Below are 24,335 nucleotides of genomic sequence, written 5' to 3' on the forward strand. Positions count from 1 at the left end.
TAAAATAGCACTGTCCCCATCCACCTCTTTCTAGAATAGCACCTCTGTCCCCTTACCCCCCTTTCTTCTTAGTATTTACCAGAAATACATATTTTTATTTAGTTGCCCTAAAAAGAATGAAATTTCCACCAAAGCAGGGACTTGCCTTTTGTTCACTGCTGTCCTTAATCCCTTAGAAAAATGCCTGGTACTGAGCAGATATTAACATAGACTTGAATGAATAAAGTGATATAATGCTAACCATGCACTAGGCCAGCTGTCTGAGTAAAAGCTGACATTCCATGGTAAATAGTCAGGAGACAAGAGTAGAGACAAATGGTTTATTTGGGAACAAGGAGTAAAAAGGAATTCTTAATTCCTCTTCTCTCGTCTGGCGGCCCAAATGAACGGTGATCGTCAAATGGACATCAACACACAAAAATTCCCCTGCCGTCCTTGATCTTGTGCAGAAACGCAGAGAAGCCTGAGTTACACAACTTGCAATTATTATTTTCTAGACAGAAGTACCAGTTGTTGTACTTTCTGATGTATCCGTGGTGGCTCCACTCTCTTTCTTGTCTTCGGGCTTCATGGCAGGAAACAGAAGTACTTCCTACAGGAGAGAAAATCACTTTGAAGGAAGAAGCACGCTCTTTTTCACAGCCATCCACCCATTCCTTTTGCTTCTGGTTACTGTTGCCACCCAAATCCAGAGATCTGTGCTGGTATTTCAACTTAGAAGATAAAAAAGAATGAGTGAACACAGAGTTCTCTTAAAATAGGATTTCCCTATCTGCAAAAATGAGATAACGATAGTTTCTCTACCTCGTAGGGCTGACTTAAGTGAAATGACATAATGGCTGCAGAGGGCCTGATGTGTTCCTTGGATCCTCAAGAAATGCAAACAATGAGTATTCCTTCTGCCTCAGGTAGAAAAAAACCCAAATCTCATAATGTCAGATCCTCTGGTCGTCATCCTGTAGAGTCATGTATAACTGCTCTGCCTGAAGCCCTTCCTTTGCTCTCCAGGCCCACCACGCCTTGCCCCTGAGAGCAGAGCTCCTGCAGGGCAGTGGGTGTGGCAGGAAGACCACTATGTACCTTGATGTTATTGGAATCTGTGAGAAACATGGTGACTCGGTCGATGCCCATGCCCCAGCCAGCTGTGGGGGGCAGCCCGTATTCCAGGGCAGTGCAGAAGTTCTCATCTATGAACATGGCCTCATCGTCGCCAGCGGCCTTGGCCTAGAAGAGAACCAAACAATGACACTGTCTCAGGCCACGCTGTCTCTCAGTGTCTGAGCAAGCACGTTAACACGTTTAGAGGGATGACCATTCCAGGAATGCTCTGGAAACCAAGCACTTGTTGGGAACTGGTTTCCCAGTAACTTCAGGATGGACCCGTTTCTTTCAAAGACCCAGTCAAGTCTGGCGATCCCCACTTCAGAACACAAGCGCATTTCTCTGTGAAATGAAAACACCTCCACTGTCCCGGACAACTTGGTGAGTGCAAGGAGACTGATTTTCAGAGACTAAGGATTCCTAAGAGTCTTTCCCTCATTTCCTGAAACCAGCCATCACAGGCAGCCTGTGAGGGCTTGATCTTCGTTAATCTATCTGCCTCTTATCCCCAACCCACCTTAATAAATGTACCATCTAAGAAAAATTATGTTCTTTTTACGCAAACGTATTTTCAAGGCAAGTATCACACTCCTCACACAGACACTATCATGTCTAAGCTCCTATGTGGAAATTCTAAGGCCCAAACTAGTCAAGTTCTCCATCTTGAAATATGACCTCCTCCAGTGAAGCCTGTGGCTTTATCCTTCATTTCTTTTGAAGTCTTAGGAGATGCAGACAGCAACACAGACCAGAGTTAAGGCTGATATTTTCTAGTGAGTGGGCACATGATGAAGTAAATGCCTTTGACTCGCACTCTCCTTCCTTACCTTGGCCTGTTCTTCAAAGAGCTGCCGCTGCCGCACAGGGTCATTCAGCTCGGTGTAGGCATTGCAGATTTCCTTTTTCATGACAAATAGCTCAAAGCGCTCAGTGAGACCCTCCTTAGAGCGGTGCCTGGAGATAGGCGACCAAAGGAGAGGCTGAACATACAGGTTCTCTAATAACATCTGGTACAAACACAAGAGTTCCTGGATTCTAGTTGACTCAAATTGTTACGGATGAGACCCGAAGCCTGTATGCACTCTAGCACCAAACCATTTGGTGCAACGGTGAGGAGGGTTAGACACAAGGAAGCTTTAGTCATCCTCACAACACACGTGGGTGGTAAATGGTTACATTGAACCATACCTCCTGAATTCATGGCCTTCTGTGCCTTGTCACACCGACTCTGGGCTGCCCATTATGACTTGCTTTGGACAATGGGACATCAGCAGAGGCTTGATACGTGTTTGCACACTGGGGTTTATTCTTTTGGAACCCTTCCTCCTGGACCCCGGCCACTATGTAAGGAAGCTCAGGCTATGCTGCCTCAGACAGAGGCTAGCTACATTTAGAGGCCCTGGAGGAACAAGAACCCAGTGGAGGAGAAAGAAGGTGCCCGAGTTCCCAGTTACAGCCGCTTGGGTTACCCTACCACTTTGTAAAGCAGAAAGACTACCCACAAAATCTTGAGAACTGTTGTTTTATGCCACTATAACTCTGAGATTGTTATGTAGCAACAGGTAACTGGGAAACCACGTTGTATCTTACCATTTAGCCAAAGGGCTCATTATCTGCGGGTGATCACAGATGAACGTAGGATTGATGCATGTTGTTTCCAGGAACTCCCCGACAAGCTTAAGGAGAAAGCAAAGCAGAGCTACAGATCCCTTCTGATGGCATTTTGATTGTTCCAGTCCTGGCAGAAGGACTCTGCTCCTACCCACTACCGGATGCTACAAGGGTTTATCATAAGTCTCTCCATGGCTGGTAAGGTTTGACTGAGATTATGTAACTACTCAGTATAGAGCTTAGAACAGCAGTTCAAAACTGGTTAATTCTCTTATTTCTCTCATTAGGGTTTTCCTGTGAGGCTGTGTAAGTTAGTTCTCCACAGTGGAGTTCACCTTCCCAGGGAGCAGGGGGCTGGTTACCACTGGATGAGGGCATGTACTCAAAGAGCACGGTCTGTCACCTTATCAAGGAGTCTGGCCGTGGTCCGAGGTGGAGGGCATTCAACAGCTCTTGCCACGCAGATATCGTCAAGGATTTTACGAGTTTCTGTAATACAAATGTACAAGTCAGGACAGAAGAATCACATTACCCCAGTAAAAAAAATGTATGAAAAGAACAGTGTGGGAAAATTCTAGCCCTGATCTCATCTAATTCAAAGCTGAAGAGAAAGGAGGGCCATTCAGTGGAAGAGTGCATCACTTTACCTTCGGTCTCAAAGAGCCTGGTTTCTGGCAGCTTCACCCCCAAGGCCTTCTCAAGTTCTTCAACCATGCTGATTCTCCGGAAGGGTGGGGTGAAGTCAATCTCATGGGCTTGGCCCTCCGGGCCATCTGGATGGTAGGTGATCTTGTAACTGCCTGTAATATGCTTCACCATCCCTGGGAAAGAAATCTACCGTTTGAAAAGGACCAACAGGAAGTCCTTCTACAAGCAGCACACCAGCCCTTCAGACACATGTGAAAGACAAAAGGGAATAGGAAAGGTCACCTGAAATCATCTTCTCCGTGATTTCCATGAGATCGTGATAGTCTGCATAGGCCATGTAGAACTCGCAGGTGGTGAACTCAGGATTGTGAGTCAAATCAATTCCTTCATTCCGGAACTGACGTCCAATTTCATAAACCCGGTCGATGCCACCAACCACCAGGATCTAACAACACATGGCCAAGGTCATGGCAGCTAATCTCAATGACTCTGGAAAGTTTCGGTCTACAAAACTAATTTGGTTTTCATAGCTGAGGCATGTTTTCAGGTCTCTACCCAAATGTCGAACACCCTACTCTCTTTAGACCCTCGTAGTGGATAGTCATTATTCGTTTTGGCTGCCCAGGACCTCTGAATACTCTTCCTTTGTCAGGACAGCACCCCATCTTGTGAGTGTGAGCCTCCCCAAGAAAGAGGCCTCTCTTGGGGTTAGGATGCAGGCATGTGACTCAAGCTCCCCACCAGTCAGACATGCCCATGCAACTTCTGAATGCTACTGAAAGAAGATGTAGGTATTGCAGAATTCCTCCTGGAGAAGGGGGCCAGAGATATCTAGCTTTTAGAGGTAGTAACTGCAGAGGTCCTAATGGATAGCGCTGCGGTTCTAAGCTACGTTAGCTGTCCCAAGTAGAAAAATCTGGGCTCTCCATGGGAAGAGCCCAGATGGACCTGAGAATCATTCCTAGTCCTGTGGTCTCCAAGCCTGATTCTCTGATCCTCCTGGGACTGTGAATTTCCTTATGTATTTGAATACATTTTTCTTGTGCCTAAACTAGTTACACCAGGTTCTGTTGTCTGCAACTAAGAACCTTGAATGACAGTCTCTGGTATTTACTTTGGTGACTTATAAATCTTTATTTCCAATTTTTGGACAGATATCAAGCTTTCTACAAAAGGCTAAAATCAGACCTAATCTAAGGAAGACAATAAACCTAAAATATTATGAGAACCAAGGCAGGTTAGGAGGAGCTATACACCTAAGAAAGACAATCCCTTTGCCCTCTGACCTGCAATGCTCTACTGATCCTGTAGAGAATTTCCAGAAGTGTTAATGCTCACAGGCAGGCCAAATTAGAATACTCTCCTGGCTGTTCTACTCTTTTTGTTCCTTTTATTTCTAACTACATCTATCTAGCCAATGGATTTCCAGCCTCTGTTTCTCCCAGGAACAGGGCATCTTCTTACTTATTACCTTATGGTAGAGTTCTGGAGCAATTCTCATGTATAAATTCATGTCCAGCTCATTGTGGTATGTGATGAAAGGCTTGGCCACAGCTCCCCCTGGGATGATGTTCATCATGGGAGTTTCAATCTAAAAGACAGGGAGATACACTGAGTCCTCACACAGAGGTCCGCAAACCAGAGGCCTTGGGGGTAGCTCATGCTGTGCATGGATATAGTTTAGCCGGTTATATCCCTAAGTGAAACTTAAGTTTAACAGTAATGTGCAAGTGCTTGACAAAAGAAGTAGAGATGTCCTGATTTTCTAGAAGTGTCTCAATTTCCATTAATACCAAACACCATTAACACAGTACCATAAACTTCCACAAATTATAAATTATATTTTAATAAACACTGTAAGTTGAACTGTTTATGTTCTTTGAATTAGTTATAGACATGCAAAAAGGTTCAATGTCTATGGGGGGGGGGTAGGAAACAGCAGGTCCGTCAGAATACATGTGGTGTGACCTCATTTATGTTTAATTTTTTTTTTTTCAACGTTTATTTATTTTTTGGGACAGAGAGAGACAGAGCATGAACGGGGGAGGGGCAGAGAGAGAGAGGGAGACACAGAATCGGAAACAGTCTCCAGGCTCCGAGCCATCAGCCCAGAGCCCGACGCGGGGCTCGAACTCACGGACCGCGAGATCGTGACCTGGCTGAAGTCGGACGCTTAACCGACTGCGCCACCCAGGCGCCCCTCATTTATGTTTAAAACAAAAATTAAAACGCTTCCAAAATGTTCACACACGTACCTCATGTAGTACATGCTCAGTATGTAGTTATATATGCATAGCAACTGGTGTGGAACGTTATGTATCAAACTCAAGTTTGGGGAAGAAAGTGAGTTGGGTGATACAAAAGGGGACTTTCAGTTTTGCTTCTGTTTCTTTGAATTTGTTTTACACGTGTACTTACCTTTCTTCATACAATTAAAAGGTTTTTTTTTTTTTCTTAATGCTACAAAAAAGCAAAATGAGTTGGTAACTCAATGAACATGACATCATTAGTAGGTAGACAGCCCTACACTTTGTCCATTATCTTAGAATTCAAATCCTGCCTTCCTCATCAGGGCACTAAAAAAACAAGGTGGGACAAAGACACTGGCCATCAAAGGGACTTTTCGCTAAGCATGAATAGTATGGATACAGGACATGGAAAAGGGAAGAGAAGGAATAGTAAGAGGCAGGCATAACAAGGCAGCTAGGTCATCGTGACAGGTAAGAACTCTCTCACCTCCAGGAATCCTAACTCATCCAAGAAACTCCTTATATATGTGATGATCTTAGAGCGGATGATAAACTTCTGCCTCACGAAGTCATTCAGGATCAAGTCCAAGTATCTCTGACGATATCGTGTTTCCTAAAGCAAAAGCAACAGACAGAAATCATTGCCAAGTCTAATTCAACGCTATGACAGACCACAGCAAGGAGGCCACAGAGCTTACCTTGTCTTTGAGGCCAAAGTGGAGGTGAGGTAACATATGCAAACACGGTGACAGCAGTGTGATCTCATAGGGAATGATGCTCAGCTCACCCTTCTTGGTCTTCCCAGGATTCCCCTGAACTCCAATTATGTCTCCCCGACGCAGTTTGTTATTGATATGGATAAATTCTTCTTCTGATTTGTAATTCCTGAGTGAAAGAAAACCGTACTTCAGTGTATGATATTCCGAATTAAAACCAACCACTGGTTTAGCTTTTAAAAGTGCCCTCTGGAATCCTCACTAAACTGCTGGTGCAAATAAAAACCCGGGAAGAATCTAGACTCTTCTGTCAACTGCTGGAGTGTTATCTTTTACCTGTAACTGCCGCACAACCTGAGGGCAGTTGTTATTCTCTAGGTGACCAAATGGCCTTTTTATTCTCTTTTCAGCCTTACCCAACCATAACCCGCTTTTAACTTTAAATGCCAATGAGAAAGGAAGATCACGTGGTCCCCAACCATGTCGCCCTGGGTCAATCCAGAAAGGCCCGCAACGTGGTATTTCTACATACCTGGAATTGGCCATGACTTGCAACTTGACCCCCTCTCCTCGAAGGTCATAGAAGATGAGCTTTCCCCCAGAAGCTCTTTTGGCGTGTATCCTACCTAGAAAAAGTACAACAAAAACACTGATAGAACGAGAAGCCATTTTGTGGTACCAGTGCCCGAAAAGTTCCCTCTGCAATGTTTACATCTAGGTACAATGTCCTATCAACATAGACGAGAACAATTCGATTTTAGCCCAAGACTTAAGCCCAGTCTTCTCCTTCATGACAAAAATCTTACTTAAACCAGTTAAAGAAGTACAGCAAGGCCTGGCTTTAAAGTTGTTTACTGGACTCCCAGAAAACGGCAGCGCTGGTGGCAGCATAGTTTTCGGCTCTACCTCAATCCTCCCATTAAAATAAAAAGCACAACTACACAGGCAAGGCCAAAAAGCTATGGACAACATTTACAACAAAATTATGTGGGAGGATACTCCCAAGAATCCCCAAACACAAGCAGTGGGGCAAACCACCAAAGATCCCCATATGGGAGAAAGCTGTAGGGGAGCCTTTGTGGGGTGTCTGCCGAGTCTGAGAACTGGAAATCTCCAAATCGGCCATAGGTAGTCACTGGAAAACGTGGCAGCTAACTGGAGGACAGCAGCTGAACCCAGGAGGGGATGTGCCCACTACCACGTGGGTGAGTAGAGGGAGTTGGGGCTGCATAAGGTCTAAAGGGGCTGAAGCCCTTCAGCATAGCCCCAGGAATATTCTTAATTTACTAACCAGGGCTCCCTTCTAGGACAAGACCCCATAAAACGGGAAAAGACCAGGAAACCACAAAGGGGTCCGACAAAAGTGAGGAAGGGGAAGAGAGCCTTGGTATCTCAGAAAGCAAGCTGCTGTAATTCTGAACACTTCACAAAAACAACAGAAAAGGTAGCTCAGTGAAGCTGGAAAAGCTATTTGAATCAAGCTTCCTTTAACATTGAGGAAAACTAGAGGCCTGGGTGGCTCAGTCAGTTAAGCGCCTGACTTTGCTCAGGTCATGATCTCACAGTCTGTGGGTTCAAGCCCCGCATCAGGCTCTGTGCTGACAGGTCAGAGCTAGAGCCTGCTTCGGATTTTGTGTCTCCCTCTCTCTGCTCCTCCCCCACTCACACTCTGTCTCTCTCTCAAAAATAAACATTAAAAAAGAAAACATTGAGGAAAACTAATTTCACATAAAAATAAGCAACATAAAAGTATTGAGATCAAATACCAGTTATTAAATAAAAAAGCACTCAGGAAGGACATGCCCAGAAAAAACAAAAATTCCATTTCACAGTAAGTTGAATGACATTAAGAAAATGCCATGAAACAAAAATACCCACATTAGAATCATCGAAACTAAGAAATGAGGTGACACATGAAAAAATCAGAAATAAAGTAAAAAACCATTTCAGGAATGAAGACTGAACTAAAAGAAAATAAGAGTGAATACAGAAATGCTTTAAGAGAAACCCAGAGGGAAGAAAGACAAAATTTAAACATCAAAGTGTAAGAAAAAGGTACAAAAGGTTTGAGAAAAAAGTGACATATTGAAAATCCACCATATGAATAAAAGGAGTCTCAAAAAGAAAACCAAAGAAATAATATATTCAAGGGGTGCCTGGGTGACTCAGTCGGTTGAGTATCCACATCTTGATTTCAGCTCAGGTCATGATCCCAGTGTCCTGGGAACGAGCCCCACCTTGGGCTCCAAGCTGAGTGCGGAGCCTGCTTGAGATAGTCTTTCTCTCCCTCCCCCCCTTCCCCCCTCCCTCTGCTCCTTTCTCCTGCTCCTGTGCTTGCTCTCCCTCCCAAATTAACAACAAAAAATTATATTGAAGAAAAATTTCCTAAAAAACTTGAAAACACATTTTTAAAGGGCACTCTGTACCTGAGAATGTAGACTCAGAGCAACTAACATCAAGACATATTTTAGTAGAATTACTGAACTTTAAGCTTTGGGCATTTAGGTACCGGCAGAGGTTCTCTCTGGGTAATGGGATTATGGGTAATTCACTTCCTCTCTGCTTCCTAGAACGTCCCAAATTTTCTACAATTAGTAGTTTTATTATTTTTGGGGGGCAAATAAAGACAGATTTTTTAAAGTAACCTCTAAGCCCAATGTGGGGCTTGAACCCATGATCCTGAGATCAAGAGTTTCATGCTGTATGGACTGAGCCAACCAGGTGCCCCAGGTTTTTTTTTTTTTTTTTTTTTTTTTAAATTAAGGAAAAGATCCTGTGCAAGATGCTAGAACTCCAAAATAACAATGTTCTAAAAATACAGTCCCGGTGCAAAACTTCTTAGGCCACAGGTGGGAATTTTTAGGAACATGGGGTTGTGGCCCCCACTGGTAAGGGGACGTCCTCATAAAGGATGATGAAGTAGCAGCGGCATCAGGTCAGGAGTTCCCCTCAGAGAATGCCCCCTCCTCTGCTGCATCACCTCGTCTGGAACACAATCTCGTGTCTCGGGGCTACTCTACTTCTTTCTGTGAATGGATATACTTGCACTGTCCCTCGTGAAGTAGGAGCCTGCGACACAGGCTACTTGAAAGCAAGACCAACCCAGAACTTTCTTTGTGCTGCTGCAGCGGCCTGTCTGCTGTGAGAGCTCAGCATACTGCCAGGGAATCCTCCTACCTGCCACCTTTAAGGTGATGTCAGTTAGGTGGTCCCCAGGCTGCAGGTGACTGTATTCTTGGATAAAATGAGTCAGCGAGATGTCTACGTGGAACTTGTGTGGATATGGGTCTTCCCCACTGATCTTCAGTTGGTGGACTGCTTGGCTGCGGATCTTGAAGTATTGCTATTAACAAACAAACAAAAAAAAGAGCCTCTGAGAAATGGAACCTGACCGATCAGACCAGTGGCCCACCTAGCAGAGTACCGTATTTTGCCCCAGAGTGGCTCCAATACAGTGAGGTCTCCTTAACTGAGCCCTCCACACCTTTGAAATCCCAAGATGGGAGTGAGATTTGCACTTAAAATATGCAGAGTGGCTAAATCCATAGGTGGAAACGAAGGCCAGAATTCCAAAATGCAAGATTCAATGAAAAGGAAAATGGGAATTCTGCCTAAAATACTAAGTTTAATTTGTACAGGTGGCCTTGGTTGCCACTTTTGCGGATGCATCTGCACAGTGAGTTACTTACCTTTTCTCCTACCTTCCTACCCCTGGCTACATGTCAGACTTTTCCCCAAGACAAGACTCTGGGGCCTGGAGGATGTAAAAAAGGAACACCTTTTCTGATGCAACCACTCAACTCTGTTGTTATAGTGTGAAAATAACCTTAGACATATAAAAAAAATGGGCATGGTTGTGCTCCAATACAATTTTCAAAACCAGGGAGGACAGATGAGATTAAAAGCAAGGAAAGGTGGATCCGGTCTATGGACTAAAATTTGCGAATCTCTGGCCCAGAGTAAACCCTAGTCAATCTTTACGGAGATACCTTTTCTGGATTTGTTATGAGGCGCAGCTAGTTTCAGGGAAGAATAATCAGTCACTTGGAAGTACTGATTCTCCCAACCACCTACTGGGAGTTGATTAGAGAAATGCTCATTGCCTGTGCCTTTAACCAGAGGTAGTGGCAGCTCCCTCCCACCGCCCCTTCCCCCAACCCATCTGCAGCAACCCAGGGTTCACAGCTTGTTTTCAGTTCCTGTTTCTCTTCTTAGTCACTGGTCCCAAGGAATTTGCCTTAAGCTTCATCAGAAGCTTCCTCCTGACCAGCCAGTATGGTGGTCCAGGGGACTCACATTTGGGTCCAGACTCTCCTCCTCGGCACCCACACCATTGTCAGTGGTGTGGTTGGTGGCGGCAGTGGTGGCCTGGCTTAGTTGTTTTTCACTGAGCTCCTTCTGCTTGGCTTCCTTCTCTGCAATTTTCTTCTCAGCTTTCAGGCGTCTCTTTAGCTCACTGTTGGCAAGATGCAAATGTTCAATGTGACAGATACCTGAAGAGTCCTCTACTATGTTCTGCCCCATAACCACGGATCAAAAATATGAACAGCCTGGGGGGAAATGCTCTTGCCTGGTGCTACACCTCCACTTCTAGTCTCTTAGTCAACTCTATACGTGAATGAAACAAAGGAAAAAGTAAGCTTAGAATAAAGATGTGAAAGATCTTCCTCACCCTCTGCTTTCCAACATGAGATCCCAAACTAAAATCAGGATACCCCAGGACAAAGGAAAACCGAAGAGGCAACATGGTCTGGCTCAGTCTGCCACCCTTCCCTACACCTCTCCAAGGAGTGGGTTAGTCTGGGGTAGGTTAGGGTAACGGAGAGGTGGCTCTTCTGAGTTCAAGGAGACGCACCATTGACAATCCCTCCCTCAGCATTGGTCAGTGTATTAACAGTGACTCTCAGTGTTGATCTCCCCATCTACTGTAGCCGGACCTAAGACAACGAATGGGGCAGAGCAGTGTACAAACCAGCATAGAGTAGGGGGTAATATAACATCCTTGGAGTCAGACTGCCTGGGACCTAATCCTGACATACCTGCCTAGCAATTACATGACCTTGGGCACATGACCTCCCATTTGTAAAATGTAAATAACAGAGGAGACTCCCCTCCCCAAATGTGAAGACTGTAATAATGTATGCAAAGATAGGACCTGCCCATCGCATTTAGTTAACATGCAAATGAGAGCCATTCTAGGTATCCTTTACTGTCTTAAACCCTTTATTCTCTGCACCCAGGAAAGAAATCTTAGATTTGGATACACTGCTGGTCCAATCTCGCACTATCTACACTCTGATCTGAAATCTTGCTATCTGAACCCAGAAACCAAACAGATTTGTGTAGAGGATATCCTCAGTATTCAAACAGAATTGGTCATTCTTTCAAACCACCAATGTTAGCTGAATATTATATAATAACCATAGCAAATTATACCAAGTCATGCTTGTATATTATCTGCCTTTATGGCACACTCTTAATTTTCAGTATGAATTTAGAGTGACTCAATCGAAAAAATAAATTGGTGATGTGAAATACTAATTTTTTTTTTTTAATTTTTTTTTTCAACGTTTATTTATTTTTGGGACAGAGAGAGACAGAGCATGAACGGGGGAGGGGCAGAGAGAGAGGGAGACACAGAATCGGAAACAGGCTCCAGGCTCTGAGCCATCAGCCCAGAGCCCGACGCGGGGCTCGAACTCACGGACCGCGAGATCGTGACCTGGCTGAAGTCGGACGCTTAACCGACTGCGCCACCCAGGCGCCCCTGTGAAATACTAATTTTTAAGAAAATGGACTCTGAGGGCTTCAAAGTAGGCATCTCTGGATGTAATCTGTCTTGTAACAGTTTTAAATACAATCATTCCAGAACTGTGTGCTAGGCTTACTGTGCTGTAATTCAGTCAGTAGGCATCAGAGCCTATTTGGTTCTTCCTGGCATTAACATAAAAAACCTGTTTTCCATTCAACTAGGAATGGAAATTAATCCTAAGGAAAATCAAATTAATCCTAAGGGACATTCAAAAAGATCCTAGAGATAGAACAAAGACTAGAAACCGAATTAATCTCGGGAGCAAACCAAGTTCAGAAAGACAGGAAAGGGAACGTTTGTTCTCGGCACTGTTGTAGAATAAGATCCACAACTCATCTCAAGAATTTAGAGTGAGAATCTGAATTTATTAAAGAGAAAAGGAGAAACCACTATTGGTTTTGGCAGTAGAGCTCTTTGTTTCCTTAGCAACAAGTGCAAAGAGTCAGAGGCTTAACAAATAAGGACCCAAGTAAGGAAGGATTTTTGCTCCCAGAGCAACAACGAAGGTAAGGGCACCAACCTTCTTTTATCAGAAAGTGGCTTGTCCTTGTGAAGCGCTGTGAAAGGAGCAAGTTGATACAGTCGCAGCTCCCTCTGCCCCCACTGTGCCCGGGAGGTTTGGCGCAGGGACCCCCTAACAAGCCTTACAGCAGCTTGCGTCAACATGGCAGAACACCCCGGAACTAATGATTACCACCACCTAACAGGAAACAGAGATGTGGTGTCAGATGGGACAAAACAGTACATATACACCCAACCAGCAGTCCTACTCTTATGGGTAGGGAAGGTTGCACGACCTTTTAGTGTTCCACTCAAGACCCTCTTAACTGAGGACAACCCTGTAACTCACTGTGCTGCAACGGTAACTGACAACATTCTGTCCTTGCTATGGTAAAAAGGTGCATATCTGGGTTAAAACTCAGGAGTAAGGCAACCCATAGTTTAAAGGTAGAAATGATCACAACAACCTAGAAAATAGGAGACAGGACCTGAGGCAGTGTTTCCAAAGCCCCTGACATGTGGCTTCTCTCTCGGAGATTAAAAAACCCTGGTGACAAAGACGGCAATGGGAAGCACGTGAAATGTCACTATCAATTGCAAACTCTAGATGAAGCTAAAAGCAAGCCACACAAAAGCACCTCTGAGTCAAAGATAAGACTTAATTGAGCTCTAGGAACAAGGAGGAAAGGAGAATTTCAGGAAGGATCCTGGACTACAGTAACCTGACCTTTCATTTGGGAAGGAGTCACCTGGCAGGCAGCCCATCTCTTTTTAAACTTGAAGAAGATAACTGGCATAAAATGGTACTCATGAAGAGGCAGACCAAGGAAGTCCCAAGAACAATTAAGATACAGAAGGAAATGTTAATCGTTAAAAAAAATTCTTTCAGCCCATGGTCACTAGAGTTATATACGTTAACAGCAGATTTTCTTAGACAATGTGGGGAGGTAAGGTGCAGGCAGTGTAAAGAGCATGGGCTGTGGAGTTCTGGACTGGGTTTTAGATCTCTGCTCCAGAGCCTCGATCAGTGACAGACCACACTTTAGGAGTGCACACTTCAACGTATTCAGTCGCCCAGAGCCTCAGTTTATTAATTTGAAAAACAGACAATAATATTATTGAGATTAGACAGAAAGTTTGTATGGTTCTAGCATCATGTCTGACATATAGAAGCTGCTTTAAAAAGTAGTAGGGTGGGGGCACCTGGGTGGCTCAGTCTGTTGAGCAAGCTGGGGGTGGGGGTGGGGAGAACCAGTGACAAAGAGAGCCAGAGAATCCCAAGCAGGCTCCGTGCTGTGCTGTCAGTACAGAGCCCGAACTCAGGAAATGTGAAATCATGACCTGAGCCGAAATCAAGAGTTGGACACTCAACCAATGGAGCCACCCAGGTGCCCACCTCTTATGGTTTCCTTAAGAGATGTCTTTTCCCTAACTTAATTCTAAGAATAAAGCACACAACATACATAACATACAAAACGTGTGTTAATCCACTCTTAAGGTTATTGATAAGGCTTCCAGCCAACAAGTTGGCTGTTAAATTTTGGGGGAGTCAAAGTTACACTCAAACTTTCCACTGTATGGTGGGTCAGTGCCCCAACCTCTGAGTTGCTCAAGGGTCAACTATATTTATGTAACAGATCAAAGTCGAATCAATTTTCCCAAAGGCAGAAGTCTGAGAACAGGTTCCAAACATTTATAGAGATGTGTATCCTACCTTCAGAAGGGTGCCATCAAACCATTAAATTTAACGTTTCCTTTCTCATCTTTCTTGAATATTTGAAGCATAAATCCAGAGACACAAAAAGAAAATTAATTTTTACTGGTTAAGGGCCTATTCCATCAGGATTCAGAAAAGAACGGAGCCCAAATGCGGTAAGGCAGCCATTATTTGTAATGAATTAACTTTTCTCCTGCCTCTGGAATAGTCTAGTTATGCCCCTCCTTGGGAGTACTGAAAAAAACAAATCATTGCTGGTGTTCTGTGCTTCAACTGAAGAACCCTGTTTGAGAGGGTATACATCCAGGAATATAAAACATAGCCAGTTAAAGGGTGGCTAGTCTTGATACATTCATATTTATCTTCACACACCAAGGATTTGAGAGTGGGTAACTAAGATCTACCCAGCAGTGCTTGAAAGTGCCACCTGGTAGACTGGTGGACTCATATTCTATTACTGGACATCGGTCATTCACTCAATACTCACAGATCCTTTAAATAATCCACATATTTAGGTGCACAATACAGTTTTAGAAATGATCCATTTAATACTTAAGATTCAGAAAAGCCGAGGTGAGGCCAAGGAAAATTTCAAGGTCTTTCCGAAAAGCTCGGGTATTTAACTTCCTTCCAATGGTAGCGAGGCGTGGCTCGGAAATAAAAGAAAGCATTTTTTTTTTTTCCCAGAAGAAGGTAAAGGAAGGAGTAAATTTCGTTTTTCTGTAGTCAATTCTCATTTTTCTGTATATCCTAACTCCAGGAATGCGACGACGGGACTCCGCCAGAGCCCGGCCCCGGAGCAACCTGGGGAATGTAGTTTCGCGGTTTAGCGGCTACGTCCGGCGTGTCCAGACCCACGAGAACCGGCAGGAAGGCCACAGGCACAGCCGCCTCGGCCGGAGCCTCGAGGCGCATCCTAGCCCGGACTGTCCGGGCGCAAAGACCTTAAAGACTCACGGCGACACTTACTTTTTGCTCAGTTTTGGCTCGCTGCCGTCCACTTTCACCTCAGCCCCCTGCACCGCAGCCATCTTTCCCGAGGGCCCGACCTAAAAGGGACGAGGGTCGCACAGCAATTTCCAGGTCACGGCCGGAATCTCCGCCTCTTCCGAGAGGAGGGGGCGGGCGCTCTTCGCGCGCTGTTACTGCGCAGGCGCAGGGCGGGGCTTCGCGGCCGACGCGTCTAGAACCGTCTTTCGTTCGGGTTCGCTCTGTGCGTCAGAGGCTTGTTTGGGGGAGCGCTGTTGTGGTACCTGGTGTCAGCTATGGCGGAGGCGATGGATTTGGGCAAAGACCCCAACGGGCCCACCCATTCCTCGACTCTGTTCGTGAGGGAAGATGGCAGTTCCATGTCCTTCTACGTGCGTCCTAGCCCGGCGAAGCGTCGGCTGTCGACGCTCATCCTGCACGGCGGCGGCACCCTATGCCGGGTGCAGGAGTCTGGGGCCGTCCTGCTGGCCCAGCCCGGGGAGGCGGCGGCCGAGGCCTCGGGCGACTTCATTTCCACGCAGTACATCCTGGACTGCGTGGAGCGCAACGAGAGGCTCGACCTGGAGGCCTACCGCCTGGGCTCGACGGCCGGCCAGGCCCCCGAGACGAAGCCCGCGGCCCCGGCCAAGGGGGGCGCCGCCGCCGCCGCGGCCGCTGCGCAGCCCGAGCCGCAGCCGCCCACGGGGCGCATCGTCTTCACGGACGCGGACGACGTGGCCATCTTGACGTACGTGAAGGAAAATGCCCGCTCGCCCAGCTCCGTCACCGGCACCGCCTTGTGGAAGGCGATGGAGAAAAGCTCGCTCACCCAGCACTCGTGGCAGTCCATGAAGGACCGCTACCTCAAGCATCTGCGGGGCCAGGAGCATAAGTACCTGCTGGGGGACGCCCCAGTGAGCCCCTCCTCCCAGAAACTCAAGCGGAAAGCTGAGCAGGACCCCGAGGCCGCCGATAGTGGGGGTGAGGTCTCTGCCGCGAACGCGGGAGCTCTGCTGCACCTGTGCGGGTGGGGGCGGGGCTCCTCCGCCCTTCGGTCCGGTGTCCATGTTGGCGTCTCCGGTAGCGTCGCCCGGCCCTCCCCCCTCCCCTTTAGACATCCGGGTAAAATTGCACCATTTTCTACTCGCACTTCGATTTACTTTTTTCCGGTAGCTGACGTGGTTTGATGCTCAAATGGTACAAACAGGCTAGGTAGACATTCCACCTGATTCTAGCCACCAGCTACCCACTTTTCTTCCCCGGAGGCAATGTGTTGTTAACCGTATCTTTTCCAGAGGCTGGTTTCCAAAAATACTTCTCTCTGTTCAGGTAGAGTCAGTGTAAGCTTTTTCAAAGGCATGCCAGACCAGTTTATTTTCATGTTTTGGCGTTTATGCGTATTCACAGAAGGTTCTCGTCAGTTGGAATGATCTTCCTGGTCTCGCTCAGGTGAAGTGCGTTTTTAATGTAGTTGAACTGAACGTTGGGATTCAGGTGCGGTTAGGGCGTCAGTGCAAAACTGTTAAGATGCTTCACTTTTCATGTAACCGGTATTGACAGGTTAAACTGACCTTTTTGTTTAAAGAAGCATGTCCCCCACCCCCCCCTTATGTGGCGATTCCATATAACATTTCGAGATGGGGAGGTAAATCTGTTTCTCCTGTTCAGCATGCTTAGTAGGAATTTTGTTTTTGGTAAAAGTGACATTTCAGATTCATTCATTCAACAGATATTTGAGTGCCAGACACTGTTATCCTGCTGGGATATAACAATAAATAAAAGTCCCTGCGGTCATGGAGCTTAACATACTAGCTGGGCAGTGGTAAGTGCTATAGAGAAAAATAAAATCAGGGTAAGGGCTGGGGAGGAGGTTGTTTTCTATAGGGTGATAAGGCAAGTCACTATAAAAGCTTGTATTTGAGCAGAGACCAAAGGAAAGAGCAAGCCAGGTGGTTATCAGTGGGTGTTTCAGGCAGAGGGAATATTGAGTGCAAAGGCCTGGAGGTGGGAATATGGCTGGTGTGTTCTTGGAGCAACAGACCAGTGTGGCTAAAATGGACTAAAGCAAGGGGGAGAATTCTAGGAGAGAGGACAAGATTATGTGTATGGGTGAAGTAGATCGCATGGGGCTTTGCTTTGAAATCCAGTAGGGTTGGGACTATGGGCAGGCCATTTGGAACCTTGGAGAAAATTAAGCTGGATTCACCCTACTGTAATTTAATTTTGATGATCAGAGTTTAATTGTAAAAATTAAAATTCTAAAATCACTAAGAAGATAAGGATGAGGGGCACCTGGCTGGCTCAGCCAGTAGTGCATATGACTCTTGATGTCAGGATTGTAGGTATAGGTTCAAGCCCTACCGTTGGGTGTAGGTATTATTTAAACAAACAATATGGATGAGTATACTTTTTTATTTTTTAATTCTATTTATTGATTTTTTTAAAAAATTGAGGTACATTTGGCCTACATTGTCAGTTTCAACTATACAACCTAGTAATTCTACGTTTTTATATGTTGCAAACTGATCATCACAGTAAGTCTGGTTTTTGTCTGTCTCCATACAAGTTAATACGGTATTACTGATTGTATTCCCTCTACTGCATGTTAAAGCCCCCTGCCTTATTTACTTTGTACCTGGAAGTTTGTACCTCTTGATCCCCTTCATCCATTTTGCTGTCCTGTCCCCCATGCCAACCCTCTTCCCTCCCTGTTCTCTTTTTCTGTGAGTTTGGGTTTTGTTTTGTGTGGTTGGTTTTTTTAGATTCCACTTATCAGCGTGGTATTTGTCTTTCTCTGACTTCTTTCACTAGCATAATGTCCTCTAGGGCCATCCATGTTTGTTGCAAGGGGCAAGATTTTGTTGTTTTTTGTCTTATTTTGGTGGCAGAGTAGTATTCCAGTGTATATGCACATCACATCTTTATCTATCGGTGGACGCTTTGGTTGTTGCCATATCTAGGTTCTTGTAAATAATACAGTGAAACTGCAGTGAACGTAGAGTTGCATGTAGTTTTTCACATCGGTGTTTTCATTTCCTTCAGATTGATACTCCAAAGTGGTATTGCTAGATCATATGGTAGTTCTATTTTTAATTTTTTGAGGAACTTCCATACTATTTTCTATAGTGGCTATGCCAATTTACATTCCCACGAACAGTGCACAAGGGTTCCTTTTCTCCACATCTTTCCTAATACTTGTTATTTCTTGTCTTTTTGATAAGTTATTTTGACAGGTGTGAGCTGATACTTCATTGTGGTTTTCATTTGTATTTCACTGATGATTAGTGATGTTGAGCATCTTTTCATGGGCCTGTTGGACACTTGTATGTCTTTGGGAATACATCTATTCAGATTGCTTATTTTTAAATTGGAATGTTTGGGGTTTTTTGTTATGAGTTCTTTATTCTGGCTATTAACCTCTTTTTGGATTATTGGATGTATGACTTGCAAATACTTCTTTCTATTCAGTAGGTTGCCTTGAGTATATTTTTTAATATGTGCATGGTGATAGTCCTGAAACCAAGAAGATTAAAAAAAAAAAGTTGTATATATGTGATTAGTTGAAGTTAAAAACTTCTCATCGTAAAAGTCAGCAAACCAGAAAAATATTCCTAATACATTGGAACAGAGTTAGTTTCCTTAATGTCCAAAGATCTTGGCAGAAGTTAGTAAAAGAAAATCTAGGAGAACAATGAACAAAAGAAATGGAACAAGAAGTTTCTAGAAAAGGAAATAAATGGCAATAAACAAATGCAGAATATTGTTATTAAATAAACGTAAATTAGACCCTGAACAGAGGCATGATATAAGCCATGGACTTCTGACCCATGGAAAATGAAATAACAAACGTGCATGGTGATGTTTTTCAGGAAAGCGAACGAGGAAATGTTGTATTTTGTCTATCAGATTGACAAAAATTAACAAAATGGGTAATGTCTACAGATACTGGGTAAAACAGACATTACATAAAATTTGTCCTTTTAACCATTTTTAAGTGGTCAGTTTGGTGGCCTTAAGTATATTCACATTGTTATGGAACCATTACCACCATCCGTCTCCAGAACTTTTTCTTCTCCTAAAACTGGAAAACTACCTATTAAACACTGACTCCCCTTTGCTCCCTCCCCCTGGCAATCACCATTTTACTTTTTGTCTTTAAGAATTTGGTCTTTCTAGCTACCTCATGTAAGTGGAGTCATATATTTGTCCTTTTGTGATTGGCTCATTTCACTTAGCACAGCGTTTTCAGGGTTCATCCATGTTGTAGCATGTGTCAGAATGTCCTTCCTTTATAAGGTTGAATGATACTCCACTGCATTGTGTATACTACATTTTGTTTATGTGGTCACTCATTGATGGACACTGAGGTTGTTTCCGTATCTTGGCCGTTAGGAATAATGCCGCTATGAATATGGGTGTACTAATACCTGCTTGAAACCCTGGTTCCATTTGTCTTGAGTATACAGAAGTGGAATTGCTGGATTATGTGGTAGTTCCATGATTAGTATTTTGAGGAACCACCATGGTATTTTCTGGTTATGTGTTTTAGTCCCTATATAGTTTGTGTAACCACCACCTAAATCAGGATACAGAATAGTTCCATTATAGAAAACTTTCTGCTGCCCCATAGCAGTCAGTTTTTGTTAAGTGGAAAAGAGAGCACAGTTAAATGCTAAGAGAACAAAGTAAAACAGAAAGAGGAGGATGCTGAGCTTTAGGACGGCCTCTTTTCTGTTAGATGGTATGTGGTAGATTGTGATGTACCTTCCACATCTGTCTTCAGCTGGGAGAGCTGCTTCACCCAAAGTCTTGACATCTTAGGTTGGCTAGCATTTAGGGACTGATCTGTGCGGAGTTCTGCCATGGCTCCCACATCCCAACACAGTCGATTCTGAAGGGACTTCCTAGTTCAGACTTCCCTATGGTTTCAGCTGAGGCTTTGTTGGAACTCTTTGACAGCTCAGCTTCCCTCTCTGCCCACTCATGCTTTATTCTCAACAGTGGTTTTCCCTGGGTCACTCCCTACTAAACACCATGTGTTAATCTCCATCTCACAATCTTCTTCCCAGAGAATCCAGTTTATGGCAGTTTTGTTAATTTGCACTATGGATAAATACAAAGCAAAAAATGAATTATGCTTGAAGAGTATTTTTATTTTCCATATTACATTCTAAGGAATATATCACCATTTGGATAGTACAGCTCTTCAGAAGCAAGAGTAGACATTTCCGAACATGTGTATTTTATGTTTTTCTTATCTTGATCAAAAACTGATGTCTTCTAATAGAAAAAAAGGACAGGCTCACTTTTGGCTCAGAGTTCGCAGAGCACTGTATTTTTGGTTTCTGCAAAAGATGCTAATTGTAATCTGGTGCTGTTCTTTTCTTTCATAGAACCACAGAATAAGAGAACTCCAGACTTACCTGAAGAAGAATATGTAAAGGAAGAGATCAAGGAGAATGAAGAAGCAGTCAAAAAGATGCTTGTAGAAGCCACCCGGGAGTTTGAGGAGATTGTGGTACGTAGACTAGATTTAACTCTTATTTTCTCTCCTTCTATTCTTCTTCTTTAAAATTGGTTATTGCGTTGTTTTTGTACACCTAAGGCCCTGAAAGGTAAGGTTCGGAGTGGGAGAATGGAAAGTGGGACTGATCTTGGTTTCAGGCATGCAGTTTTGAGGGAGGGGCGTGTGGGTGGCTCATGCTGTTAAGCATCTGACTCTTGATTCTGGCTCAGGTCATGATTCACTTGTGATATCGAGCCCCCTCGTCAGGCTCTGCGCTGGGCGTGGAGTCTGCTTGGGATTCTCTCTTTCCACCTCCCTCTGCCTTTCTCCTGCACGTGTGTGCATGTGTGTTCTCTGTCTCTTAGAAAAAAGGGGGAGAGGGAGAAAAATTGGGGAGAATTATTAAAAAATTTTTCTTTAGTGTTTATTTTTGAGACAGAAAGAGACAGAATGTGAGTGGGGGAGAGGTAGAGAGAGAGGGAGACACAGAATCCCAGGGAGGTTCTAGGCTCTGAGCTGTCAGCACAGAGCCCTATATGGGGCTCGAACTCATGAACTGTGAGATCATGACCCAAGCCTAAGTCAGATGCTTAACCACCTCAGCCACCCAGGTGCCCCTGATGAGAATTATTTTGAAACAGTAGACAGCATCCTATTTTGGATACTTTGATCACAGTGTAAGGTTTTCAAAGTTAAGACTGTAGATTTATCTTTTGAAAATATTTTTGTGCTTCTCAGGAAAATGAATGCAATTTTTGAAGGAGTTTAATTTTTTTTTTTAAAAGCAAGTTTAGCTTTTTGTGTATTTAGAGTGGTTTTGGGATTTTTTAACGCTTCCTTATTTGGTCTAGCTTCTGTTCCTCTGTTGGAGTCCCATATTTGATCATAGTTACAGGGAAAGGCAGGAACTATAAAGTAGTGAGGAGTAATTTAAAAGAAAGACTCAATTATATGTGCATATTTTTTCCACGAAAAAGGATCTTTTAAATTTTCTTATTGTAAAGGGAAGTGATCAGGCCTCATTGTTAGGAAAATAAAGATCTAATTGGTGAATGAAGGAATGCACAAGAATTGGCAGAATTTAGTGATTGTTGCCTTTTGAAGTCTGAGTTTTGTTTTATATTTGGTCAATTTTCCATAAACTTTGAAATGCAAGCATGGTCTACGTAGGTTTCTTCTCACATAACGTGCTTTGTAATGTGCCTAAACGTAGTATAGTACGGAGACCCTAGTCTGCTCATACATCTGTGTGTTTTGAGTAGTTAAGTGAAGGCATTGGTATGTATTGGGGATGTAAGTGATGAGAGCAAAAGAGATACAGTTCCTGTCCTTAGGGAGCTTACAATCTGACACTGAAGCCAAAGTTTTGGGTTTTTTTCTTTATTTTTTATTGTATTTATTTATTTTTTTTACGTTTATTTTGAGAGAGAGAGAGAAGGGGACAGAGGATATGAAGTGGCCTCAGCAGAGAGCCCAGTGTGGGGCTCAATCTCAGGAACTGCGAGCTATGACTTAAGCCAAATCTGATGCTTAACTGGCTGAGCCACCCAGGCGCCTCTTTTGTTTTTTAAATGTTTTTATTTTTGAGAAAGAATGAGAGAGCGTGAGTGGGTGAGGGGCAGAGAGAGAAGGGGGTGCACAGAGGATTCAGAGTGGGCTCTATGCTGACAACTTTGGCATTGACAGCAGCTAGCTGGATGTGGGGCTTGAACCCACAAACCGTGAGATCATGACCTGATCCGAAGTTGGACACTCAACCATCTGAGCCACTCAGATGCCCCTGAAGTCAAACTTTAAAAAATGATCTAATGAACATCTGTGTACATGTGGACATGTATGCACATACACATATTTTTCATTATTTACTGTAGCTTCTCATGTTCTGTTGGAATACCATAGTTGTATGTATACATGTATATGCACATAATGTACACATAAGCACACTTATATCCCCCACTTACATACACAGACACTCCCCTCCCCTTAACCCATCATGTACGTAAACGTACATACACACATGCTTAACTGACTGAGCCACCCAGGCACCCTATACACATGCAACATGAGTAAGTATAAGAAGGAGATAGCATATTGGAAGAACTGAAGGAAGTCCAATGTGATTGGGGTGAAAAGGGCAAGCAAGGTGGTGGGAGAGACTAGATATTGCAAGAGTGTTTGGGACTTGGTAATTAGGAACTGGTCGTATTCATCACTTTCTCTAGGTTGACGAGAGCCCCGATTTTGAAATACACATAACAATGTGTGATGATGATCCACCTACACCCGAGGAAGACTCTGAGACACAGCCTGATGAGGATGAGGAAGAAGAAGAAGAAGAAAAAGTTTCTCCACCAGAGGTGGGAGCTGCCATTAAGATCATCAGGCAGTTAATGGAAAAGTTTAACTTGGATCTGTCAACAGTTACACAGGCATTCCTAAAAAATAGTGGTGAGTTGGAGGCTACTTCCTCCTTTTTAGAGTCCGGTCAGAGGGCTGATGGGTATCCCATTTGGTCCCGACAGGATGACTTAGATTTGCAGAAAGATGACGAGGATGCCAGAGATGCATTGGTCAAAAAATTTGGTGCTCAGAATGTAGCTCGGCGGATTGAATTCCGAAAGAAGTAATTGGCAAGACAATGAGGAAAGAAAAAAGATGTGGCAAGAGAGGTTAAAAAAAATTTTTTGTCAACGTTGTCGTTGGAACTGACACTTGTCTTCTGACCAATGCTGCCATTGCTCTATGAGTCTTAGATTTTGTAGCCAAGCAGAGTTGTGTAGGAGGATAAAAGTAAAAGACATTTGGCATATTTAGAGTTGTCCCTGGCAGTATCAGTATGTTCATAAAGGGAAATCCACACCAGACAGAGGTTGGTCTTTGTAGTAGTAATCCTTTTCTGAACGGAACCCTTGCTATATATTGGTTTCAGGAGCTAGTGACAGAGTCAAAGGAGGAAAATAAAGAGCCTCTATCTTTTGGCAGAAACTCTTCTAGATTATGATAGATTCCAAATCAAGGATCTAGATATGTGGAAAGATTTAATTACAAGGTCTTGAACTTGGACGATCCTAAACCCTTGCATCACCTAGTGAGCTCTGATTTCTAGACTGCTTTGAAAATCCCATATTCCCTTTGCTAACTTAATACTTGGGGACCCTGCTCCTTTGGCTGTTCTTTTCTTTCAGTCTTTGTCAGTCATACTTGTAGCACGTGTTTCTTTATCTACCACCCAGTTTTGTTTAAAACGCACACAAAACCCTAGAGAGTCTTAAGAACAGTCTTATTCAGTTATCAGTAATGTGTTTTTATTTATTAAAGACAATTTTGTGCTAAGGACTGTGTTAGATTTATATATTAGTGAATTGATTCCTCTTTGTTGTGTTACTTTTGTTGAAAATAAAAAGAACTTTGAATCTCCAAGTGTTTTCTTTGATTGTATTCATGAAACCTTTTCGATATAAAAACCATAAAGGAACTGACATTTCTTGGCTCTTAATTAGGTCAA

General features: G+C 43.8%; 2 protein-coding genes across 3 annotated transcripts; one reads left to right on the forward strand and one right to left on the reverse strand.

Annotated features, from left to right (window-relative positions):
- Positions 1 to 306: 306 nt before the first annotated feature.
- On the reverse strand, positions 307 to 15,481 carry KARS1 (lysyl-tRNA synthetase 1). Of its 2 annotated transcripts, XM_043599717.1 has the most exons (15): positions 15,325 to 15,452; positions 12,658 to 12,837; positions 10,622 to 10,781; positions 9,503 to 9,668; positions 6,858 to 6,951; positions 6,308 to 6,494; positions 6,097 to 6,222; positions 4,832 to 4,951; positions 3,643 to 3,805; positions 3,360 to 3,533; positions 3,116 to 3,201; positions 2,692 to 2,777; positions 1,929 to 2,055; positions 1,081 to 1,224; positions 307 to 592 (listed from the first exon to the last, which is right to left on the reverse strand). In XM_043599717.1, exons 2-15 carry the CDS (start codon positions 12,801 to 12,803, stop codon positions 494 to 496), a joined length of 1,878 nt encoding a protein of 625 aa, XP_043455652.1. In that variant the 5' UTR covers positions 12,804 to 12,837; positions 15,325 to 15,452; the 3' UTR covers positions 307 to 493. The 2 variants fall into 2 exon arrangements, with proteins under 2 accessions (XP_043455652.1, XP_043455653.1); XM_043599718.1 differs by lacking the exon at positions 12,658 to 12,837 and having other exon boundaries at positions 15,325 to 15,481.
- Positions 15,482 to 15,490: 9 nt separating this feature from the next.
- LOC122494482 (TERF2 interacting protein) lies at positions 15,491 to 24,250 on the forward strand. The gene is made up of 3 exons (XM_043599719.1): positions 15,491 to 16,305; positions 20,718 to 20,842; positions 23,053 to 24,250. Exons 1-3 carry the CDS (start codon positions 15,621 to 15,623, stop codon positions 23,455 to 23,457), a joined length of 1,215 nt encoding a protein of 404 aa, XP_043455654.1. The 5' UTR covers positions 15,491 to 15,620; the 3' UTR covers positions 23,458 to 24,250.
- Positions 24,251 to 24,335: the final 85 nt, after the last annotated feature.

The sequence above is a fragment of the Prionailurus bengalensis genome, chromosome E2 (assembly GCF_016509475.1).
Source record: "Prionailurus bengalensis isolate Pbe53 chromosome E2, Fcat_Pben_1.1_paternal_pri, whole genome shotgun sequence".
Lineage (NCBI taxonomy): Eukaryota > Metazoa > Chordata > Mammalia > Carnivora > Felidae > Prionailurus > Prionailurus bengalensis.

Bases quoted from the DNA above. Each gene is read 5' to 3' on its own strand.
- KARS1 (XM_043599717.1), bottom strand. From the start codon at position 12,803: ATGTTGACGCAAGCTGCTGTAAGGCTTGTTAGGGGGTCCCTGCGCCAA. The intron at 3,534-3,642 runs GTGACCTTTCCT...TTTCTTTCCCAG, and splicing joins CACGGAGAAGATGATTTCAG to GGATGGTGAAGCATATTACA. The intron at 3,202-3,359 runs GTAAAGTGATGC...TTTGTATTACAG, and splicing joins CAGGCTCTTTGAGACCGAAG to AAACTCGTAAAATCCTTGAC.
- LOC122494482 (XM_043599719.1), top strand. From the start codon at position 15,621: ATGGCGGAGGCGATGGATTTGGGCAAAGACCCCAACGGGCCCACCCAT. The intron at 16,306-20,717 runs GTGAGGTCTCTG...TTTCTTTCATAG, and splicing joins CGAGGCCGCCGATAGTGGGG to AACCACAGAATAAGAGAACT. The intron at 20,843-23,052 runs GTACGTAGACTA...CACTTTCTCTAG, and splicing joins GGGAGTTTGAGGAGATTGTG to GTTGACGAGAGCCCCGATTT.